This window comes from Octopus bimaculoides, chromosome 3 (assembly GCF_046866305.1).
Source record: "Octopus bimaculoides isolate indiv1 chromosome 3, ASM4686630v1, whole genome shotgun sequence".
Classification (NCBI taxonomy): domain Eukaryota; kingdom Metazoa; phylum Mollusca; class Cephalopoda; order Octopoda; family Octopodidae; genus Octopus; species Octopus bimaculoides.
In genome coordinates, this window is record NC_142930.1 from 71,748,634 (window position 1) to 71,759,132 (window position 10,499).

A 10,499-nucleotide genomic window follows, 5' to 3' on the forward strand; every position below is an offset into this window, starting at 1 on the left:
TATATATATATATATATATATATATATATATATATATATAAAGGTTATGAAGGGTAATTGAGTCAACCAGACCCTAATGATACAGGTAATACCGAGTAAGTGCTGTATACCGACTAGTTTTGCCCCAGATGTGGTTGCAACATGAATGGGGAATAGAACATGGGCCGTGTATTAGCGTGTGTACATATAAAAAAGAATGAGATACAGAGACCAATGGCATAAGTAAATTTATATTTCATGTTTTATGTAGAATGTCTTATATTCTACATAAAATATAAATTTACTTATGTCATTGGTCTCTTTATCTCATTCTTTATATATATATATATATATATATATATATATATATATATATATATATATATATATATATATATATATATATATATATATATATATATATATATATATGCTGAGAAATAGATTTTAAATCTTCAATCACCACATTCAATATATATCCTATATTAAAAGTAAATTTATTACCATTCACTTCGGGACTGGTGACCACTCTAAGTTGTGGTTCCTGACAGATTGCATGTGTGCTGAGACTCGCTACGGAATTTATATTTAGATATATCTGAGGTACTTATGTGTACTCATGACTTTTGATTCTGCTTTTTCCATGGGTGCTTGTAAGTATTTCATTTATTTCCTGTCGTATTCTCTGCTGACGAGGTGAAATTGATCAGTTCAGAAATAATGCATTTTAAAAAATCCCGAAATTGATCAATTCAGAAATAACGCATTTTAAAAAATTCTGCTAGATTGCTTTCCTCGATTCAGCATGATGTGTATTTTATAGTGATGTATATTGTATATGGTTATTGACGATTTACAGTCTATTTTTGAGCATATTGGCATAGAATTTTTTTAATTTTATTCTTATTTATAATTGTCTAGAATTTTCACCTTAAATATATTTTAATATGCTGGCCACTTGATGAAATGTTTTGAAAAACTTTTATCCTATATTAGAAGTATATATATATATATATATATATATATATATATATATATATATATATATATATATATATATATATATATATATATATATATATATATCAAATTAAATACACAGCCAAAAGAACTACTAATATTTTGAACAAACATTTTTATAAAATACGCCATGTATTTTAAAGCAATCGTTCAGGCTCTGTTTATGTGTTATATATAAGTTTTAAAAATAAGGGACGTTGGTCAGTGAGAAAATCAGAAAAACGGGAAAAAACGTGAAAAAGGTTGGTGCAAAAAATGGTATGAGAAAAGGAACGAAATCAAGAATTACGATCCATGACCTCCCTGATTGCAAAAAGCTCATTAAATACAACTAGTTTAGAACACAATAATAAAAAATAAGTCTATGTCTGCAGGACTCAATCCGGAGCCGGTGGTGTCCTCCAATTCGATGAAAGAAACCTGTCCATATGCCTACACCTGTTAAAAATTTCAGATCTCGAATTAAGCTATGTGTTAGAATTGGTGGATCGAAGAAGAATATGAGATCTTTCTGCTACGCATAAATAGCCTTTCTTTGCTCCATTAACATATGGTTTGGATGTCTCTACTATTCCCAACTTATTTGTATGTAGTGTGGAGCTGCTTTTCAAATTCTATACGCGGCTAGCCAACTTAGCTGCATTATTTTCATCGATGTGCCTGAAAGAATATAGGTGGTTTGCATAACGTCTCTTGAATTCGCCCTTACATAACCCTATGTAATTCTTCTTTTCAGTTGGTTTGTCTTGGATTGTATGTATATATATATTTGTGTGTTTGTGTGTATGTGTGTGTGTGTGTGTGTATTTTATATATGTATACACGAGGAGCTTCTTTTAGTTTCCGCCTACGAAATCCACTGACAAAGCTTTGGTCCAGCAGGGGCTATAGCAGAAGCCACATGGTTGGGAAGCATGCTTCATAACCACACAGCTAAGCCAAGCCTATATAGAATAAACTGACTCTGATTATATGGAATGTAAAATTATCTTCTTAAAAGAAGAATTTTCATTGATAAAGATGTTGCTATACGTACCTGATACATGGGCTGAAAATTCTGTTGATTTCGTATCTCTGAATGTTTCCAAAGTCTTACTGTTTCATATGAACCAGATTCTCGAAAAATAAGCATAAAGCATTGTACTGTTTAAATTATCAATTCCTTTACCCTAAAAGATCAATGTCAATTGGCTCTAACTTCCTAGTGTGGAATGGAAGCGGTGTATGGAAACGGCTTTTATTCCAGAAGAAACCGAAGGTATATGGCTGGGTTGAAATGTGTTTGTCTTCAACGGGTAATTGAGGGATAGGTATTTTTGTTCTAAATTTGCTGATATCAAGCGGTTTGATAGCGCGTAATTCAACCTCCAAAGCCGGTTTCAGATCTATGAGTTCTGCTATAAGTTCATCTTTGATTACTTGAATTTCATCCGAATGTATATGTTTCAGATCTCGTATGAGTTTTTCGAATAAACAACTGTCCTTGCTGTCGTCACTCTCAGTTCCCGAAATCTTTTCCATAAGTTCATTTTTGTTATATTTTGTAATGGATCGATTTTCGTAGATTGAAACGAAACCATCTGTTAGTTTTTCATTCTTGTTAAGTTTTGCAAGCCCAGGAAATCGTTCCACCTGACGTCTTTTAGTGAGTTTGCAGTAAAAGAACCATCGAAAAATAATATTCTCAGGGGTACGAAACAGAGTTGAGAAACGCTTCAAAATTCGGTGAAATTTGGGATCCTTCAACTCTTCTTTAATTTCTCTCAATCTCCAGTAGACATATTTTTGTTTGGCGAGATCTTGTTCAACTTCATTTCTGTTTTCTTCGGGAAATAATCCACTGATGGCCAAGATGTCAGTTAAAGGACCACGAGACTTGTAGTGCTGCTTACGCATTGAACCTTATATAATTATATAGGATATACTTTCAATTATTATTATAATCAAAATAACAATAATGCAATGTTGCTGTTGCTACTGCTACTACTACTACTACTACTACTACTACTACTACTACTACTACTACTACTACTACTACTACTACTACTACTACTACTAATACTACTACTAATACTGCTGCTGCTACTACTACTATTACCTAGACGACGACGATGACGACAACGACGACCACCACCACCACGAATAATAATAATAATAATAATAATAATAATAATAATAATAATAATAATAATAATAATAATAATGAGGGGGAGGAGGAGGCGAGAAAGAAGTGGAGGAGTAGGATGAAGACGACGACAACAACAACAACAACAACAGCAATAATAATAATCCTTTCTACTATAGGTACAAGGCCTGAAATTTTCGAGGAACTTCAATTCAGAATATGAAGAGAAAATTGCTTGGCGGCATTTCGTTCTGCTTGCTAACAATGTTGACAACTCGCTGCCTTAATTATAATAATAATAATCCTTCTTACTATAGACACAAGGCTTGAAATTTTGGGAGATGGAACGTGTCGATTATATCGACCCTAGTACATGACAAATATTTATTTTATGCGCCCCGAAAGTATGCAAAGCAAACTCAACCTCGACGGAATTTGAACTCAGAACGTAAAGGGGGATGAAATGCCCCGAAGCATTTTGCCCGGCGTGCTAACCATCCTGCTCTCTCGCCACCTTAATTATGTTAATGACAAGAACAAGAATTCTTTTTATCATTTCTACGCGGACCATTTTAGTACATACTTCAACAACATGAATGTCACAGAAATGTGGGGAGATGGACAAAGCCATATAAACTATGGTGTGGGTTGGAACTATGGTTATTATACAACAATATTTTTAAGGACATTTTAAAAATTTGATATAAATTAAACATTGAAAAATAGATAATTTCCTATAACATCATATTTTAAAAATTAATAGTAACACCGTTCTCATTATCGCCACCGTAACGTTGAGTGAGTGAAATTACAAAACGAATTACATCAAGTATAAAGACAATCCTGAAACACAACAAAAAGGAATATACAAAGAAATAAAATATGGAATGGTCTCTATAGGTTGAACCCCTGCTTGTGGCCTATTATGAATTTCAGATGTCTTTGACAACGAAAATTAGGTGCCCACCTCCATTATTCGGTAGATAGCCTACAGTACCATATCAAAGCAAATCCTATCCACCCATATCAAGCAGGTCGCTTTCCCCACGTCCTCTCTGTACATTTCACTGGATGGCAGTACATATCCTCATCTTCGATCTTAAGAGATACATGTAAAACTTGAGGTTCTTAGTCTACCACATTACCTCTTTTATCATTGCAACTACGTAGAAGAAACTACCAGTTTCTCTGTACCAACGAAAACGTCCTTGCTAGAACAAGATGACATGACCTCCAGGACGGACTCTTCTGACAGTGATATCCATTCTAGTTGCGAGAATGGCTTTTGGATATAACTGCACAAGTTATCGATTACCTAACATTGAATGGATGCATGGTGATTGGATTTCCTAACATTGGTATTAGATGGACATTATTACCCCTGGAAACCGTCTTTTCTATAAGAAATGGAAAAGTTGAGGACCGGATCCGGTCAGATGCAAAATGGAAAAAGACAGACGGTTAGCAATAGCTTTCACTCAGCTAATTTCTGTGTGAGACTGATCACAATATTTATAGTCTCTTCCTATTTCATATCACTTGAACATTTGGATAAAAGCATACTGCAAGAAACTTCAACGGACACTCGGCTCAACAAATGATACTGACCTGTATGAACTAGCGTCTCTAACAAACGAGTTAAAGGCCTCCAAGTCTTGTTCATATTAAAGATTGCTCCCATTAACAATTTGATTTCTGTTAGTGTCGTGCTAACTACTGCTAATCACTTTGGTTTCAGATTTTCTAGAGCATAAGCGTAACAATGACTCTCTATTTAGACAGAATATTTATGTGCTCAGTACTAGTAAATGCCCTTCAACATATTTGTATTCCGCAGCAGTGTCTCTCGAAATCTAAATGTGCAGAAGCAAGGAGATGAAGCGCCTGATATAATCATCTACACCGCTCAAATATTAGACACCGTAATACAAAATACCTCCAACCTCTTCCAGGAGTTGGTTAGTTATGACAGCTGCCAAATAATGATAGTCGACCTACTTTTATTAAAACCTTAGTGAAGCCAGATTTGTTACTAGGCTATTATACAAAGTATCATACCAAGCAAAGTTTGTCTTGGATTCACCTATTGCAAATCGCAAAGGTTTTTGCAGCATCGGCAACACAACTTATCATATGAGGCTAAAATTGACTAATGGAGTTCAAAGTAACAATGTTTCAACAATAGAAAATAAGAAGTCTTCTCTCCAAACCGTTACAGCATCGGATTTTAATCTTACTTTAAACAATTTCAGAACTGCGAACGACTGGATATTAACAACATCCTAATACTATGAATGTTAACAATATCCATAATTTTTTATGGTTGTCGTTTGGTATACTTTACTTCTAAGTAAATGATCCTTTAACACTTTTAAACAATCCAGACCAGATGCCTAGATGGCTCCTTACCTATAGGATAACGACGTCTGCAAGATGCATGAATAAAGGAACTTTCTTAATATCGTCCCAGCATTTGTCTGCCAGTAATCTACAAACAGTTCTCCAAAGTAATTTCCAATTAGATGAATAAACATTTGCTAAATTACAATATAATTCAAGTAAAGCAGAAAAGGATTTTGCCCAGGTCCTCCTGAACAATCAACTAGTTATTTGTTAGTAAGGTGGTGCAAGATGTCAAGTTACAAAATAGAACCTCTCATGTCCCAACATGCAGTTGACAACTGTTCTAGCACTTCCTTGAAATTTCTTCACATTAGAGTATTGTAACTTGCAGTATACACAATTAATTTGTTGCTTCAGCGGTGATGACCATGTCTGATTGGAGCAATGTTGGTACCATGTGCTGCGGAAACTTCAGCTGCCAGTCCGAAACAGTGCAGAAGAAGCTCGCCATTGTGTCTGCTTGTAGAAGCAATCTCTCTCCCCATTTGGAAAATCCAACTGATCTCTTCAGTGCGTGATACCGTTCTCTTGCATTGATAGAGTGGCTAAGCTCTCAGCCATCGCCTTGAACCTGGTCGTCTGCTTGTAGAAGCAATCTCTCTCCCCATTTGGAAAATCCAACTGATCTTTTCAGTGCGCGATAGCGTTCTCTTGCATTGATAGAGTGACTAAGCTCTCAGCCATCGCCTTGAACCTGGTCATGTCACCAAGATGAAATTTTTTTAAAAATTAAACAATATATAATTTGATACAAATAATCCATCCACTAGCGGGTAAGAACTCTCCGCCTAAGTTGAATGAGAGAACTCCATATATCTATCTATTCACCACTCAATATTTTTTTAAGATGGGAAAATTCCTTTGTCCTCTGAATATTACATTTTCCTCCCTCTATTCAAGCAATAGTTGGGAACAGTCCTTTCGTGTATTTTAAGTGTTATATCTTTCATTGTAAGAGGTAGGACACATGCCTCTTTAAAGGGGCATGTGTATCATCTTTGAAATAGACTACAGGCTCATCTTTAAAACAAGGGACCGGCTCGAGAGCACCAGCCCAAATTTTCTAGTTCGTAACAACGCATAAACTGGACCAGTAGTATTTAGGGAAAAAAATTGTAAGGGTCACCGTCAGACCGCGTGATGAAGTCTACTCCTGAATAGTGGTAGTGAGAGGTCGACATAGTAGTCACCTTCTCCAGCCGCAATATGTGTACGTGATCAGTGTTGATGTAACAGTTGGTGATATGTGGTTGTATGGGAATACCGTAGACATAAAGTTCTCATGACCCTGTAAGATTACAAAACAATACCAGTAATGAGTCCTATAGTGGCGCTTAGAAAAAATTAAAACTCAGTATCCAAGGCAGACGACTTGCTACATGGATGTAAGAAAAATCCGTTTAAAGGCTTTCTTCACAAAACCACCAACAAAAAGAAGACATCGTGGACATTGTCTACTCTATTCGTGAGTTGGCAAAGAAAACTCTCTCTTCCTTATCACCAAGATCATAACATGAGACCCTAAAGTCTCTTTCGCAACTAGAACCGGTTAAGAAACGACACCAACAACAATAACTACCATTTTGTACCCACTCGTAGCAGAACCTCACCATCTTATGATGGAATGGGGACCCTATAATGGCTGAAAGGGATAAGTAAATTTCGCCAGAAAAAGTCATTTAAAACGCTATAAAAATGCAAGCTGGAGCAAAACATCTGTGAAGAAGGAATATATTTCAGTGGCAAATAATTCACATCGTTATGAAAGAGAAATAAATATCCATTAGCGAGAAATCATTCTGTTCTCAGAAGGAAATGCAATTCACAACCATTCACTGGAAAAACAAATCTCAGGAATCTGCAAAAGAAGTACGAATCGAGAAGAATAAGGGTTTGCACTTTCAACAGAATAAAAAGAAAGCAGAATACTAGTATAAATACCGAATAAACTTTACGTAGTGTAATATTTTAACGATGCAGAGGACGTGGGTTTTCACTTGCTCGTTATAATCCCAAGCCTTTGGAAAATTTTGAAAGCTCCATCTTTGGACAGTACAAATAAAAAGTAGAAGGAAGCGTAATCAAGAACGTGGCTACCCTCATCGATATCAATGAAATTTTAATTTTTATATAAATATCTCGCTTTCATTATCATATATTACGTATATTTATTTAAATTTGTCCTGTCTAAATATTTGTGTTTCATAGATTTTAATTCATCCGATTATACCTATTGATTAAGTTCTTAAATAACTTATCCGTCCCACTCCACACGGTGTTACAAGTTTCTTCTTTAACGTTTCTTCCTATTTTCCGTATCTTTTCGAGCCCGCGTAGCTAGAAATTAAAAAAATATATATATATTATTGTTGTTGTTGTTATTATTATTATTATTATTATTATTATTATTATTATTATTATTATTATTATTATTATTATTGTTATTATTGTTATCATCATCATCATCATCATCCTCATCATTAAAGGCGGTGAGCTGTCAGAAATGTTGGCAAGCCGGGCGAAATGCTTCGCGGTATATCGTCTGCCGTTACGTTCTGAGTTCAAATTTCGCCGAGGTCGACTTTGCCTTTCATCCTTTCGGGGTCGATTAAATAAGTACCAGTTACGCATTGGGGTCGATGTAATCGACTTAATCAATTTGTCTGTCTTTGTTTGTCCCTTCTATGTTTAGCCCCTTGTGGGCAATAAAGAAATAGGTATTTCGTCTGCCGTTACGTTCTGTGTTCAAATTCTGCTGAGGTCGACTTTGCCTTTCATCGTTTCGGGATCGATAAATTAAGTACCAGTTACGTATTGGGATCTAGCTAATCGACTGGCCCCCTCCCCAAAAATTTCAGGCCTTGTGCTAAGAGTAGAAGAGAAAGATTATTATTATTATTATTACTATTATTATTATTATTATTATTATTGAGTGAGAGAGCAGTGCATACCATCAAAGTGACACTGGGGTAAAATATACAAAGCCCAATATACCCATCATGACTACCCGTCTAATAAGGGTACACCAGGCATATGCATCACAACCATATGTGCACGACATGGTGATCTCATATCAAAATAAACAGCGCATGACCTCGCAGGTGGGGCTTAGTTAGAATTTTCTTCAGGTCGAGTAGCCTATCCCGCTCAAAAGGTCCCTGAATAAGGTTTGTTTAAGGATGTTGAGCAAAACACCCATGTTTCCAAAGGTGAATTATTCAAACTCCAAATAACTCCTCTCAACACATGGCTATGATGCTCCCCCACTACTTCTGCTCGTGATTAGAGATGCACATATCATCAGCCACTAAGGGACATGCTCAACTGGTTAAGGTCAAACAACTGACAAGCAAATCTGTGGTATTAAGCAGAATATTTTCTGTAGCCCTATTATTATCATTATTATTGGCTGTAGTGTTAGTCGGAAAAGGAAGAGGAAGAAACAATAAGTATTTAAATTATATTCCTTTATATTTACAATAACGACTTTTGTTTTATTTTATCTTATCCCAGTAAGAATTTCCATTACCTCTACTATGTTATGTCTTAACTATGTAAGAGTGATGGACGACATGTACACCTAACAAAACATCATTCAAGAATACATTCTAATAATACAGTTACTATTAAGTTCACTTTTCCAACAAATTACTTCTGTTATCCGGATAATAATAAATACACTTTTACATTATATATATCCAATTACATTTATGTAACATTTACAAGAAATATTTCATTTTCCCCTAATTCTAAATAAACCAACAATTAATCTCATTCTTGTAATAAAAGAAAAAAACTACGATACGTAATTCCTTAATGTTGGTCTATTACGAGACAAATTCTTTCTATGTAATTTAGTTGATTCCTTAGAAGAAAAAAAAAAGAAAAAGAAAGAAGGGAAGAACGCAGCTCAAATTAAGATAGAAATGGTGCCAGTTCTCCTATTGATAACCATATTCTGATTCACCAAAGACGTCTGTTCTAAAAAATATGCAAGCTAAATTGATTAATAATTGAATATATTAATACAATCAACATGTAATTAAAATCAAACCAACAATCTTCTTTTAATGTGATCGTTTTATCAATGAGAGCAAAACAAAGAGTCTAAATCTATTAGTTCACCATGTTTTCTAGTTTAATATTTAATCGATCAGCGAATTCATTAATTAATCCCCAACGGTAACGAAAAAATAAACAAAGAGAACAATAAATGTTTCAATTATTTTAAATCTTGATAAAATAAACGTTCCGAACCTTCTAAAGACAACATTGACGACAATAAGACTCCACCACATGAGGTCGAACTACCTTAAGTAGTGCTGTTGTAGTAGAGACAATGCTATTCAATAGAATAGGATACTGTTTCGATACATGCTTAAATATTCATTAAATGCATCGTCTTCGTCGTAAAAGGCTTTGCATCTGATTTGTACATAGATACTATTGAATAGGAAAAAAATATAACTTTTACAGTCATTAATTCTCGCTCAGCAAAGTATCACTCATTATGACGTAATAATAATTATGGAAGAATGAATTATGAAGTTACGAAGCTTTATTAGCGTGATACATACATACATACATACAAACATACATACATACATATACATACATACATACATATATATATATATATATATATATATATATATATATATATATATATATATATATAATATATATATATATATATATATATATATATATATATATATATATATATATAAGTTTACAGTTTAAGTAAAGACGCATCACATCCATAAGATATGTTGAGAATCGGGAAAGGAAAATACTGAATGGCCTTTAAATTATATATATATATATATATATATATATATATATATATATATATATATACATACATATATATATATATACATACATATACAGATACATATATATATATATATATATATATATATATATATATATATATATATATATATATATATATAGACAGGTAGATAGA

The 10,499-nt window shown here is 33.9% G+C and overlaps 1 protein-coding gene across 2 annotated transcripts in view; it reads right to left on the reverse strand.

The window, feature by feature from the left end:
* LOC106873764 (uncharacterized) overlaps positions 1 to 10,045 on the reverse strand; it is a 20,313-nt gene extending 10,268 nt beyond the window's left edge. Inside the window, exons 1-3 of one of the 2 annotated variants that reach the window (XM_014921266.2) lie at positions 9,785 to 10,043; positions 7,758 to 7,864; positions 2,036 to 2,900 (exon numbers count right to left, since the gene is read on the reverse strand). In XM_014921266.2, the coding sequence (XP_014776752.1) occupies positions 2,164 to 2,895 (732 nt within the window). In that variant the 5' untranslated portion in view covers positions 2,896 to 2,900; positions 7,758 to 7,864; positions 9,785 to 10,043 and the 3' untranslated portion in view covers positions 2,036 to 2,163. Of the gene's footprint in view, positions 1 to 2,035; positions 2,901 to 7,757; positions 7,865 to 9,784 lie in introns of both variants that reach the window. The other variant, XM_014921265.2, reaches the window with a different exon arrangement.
* Positions 10,046 to 10,499: the final 454 nt, after the last annotated feature.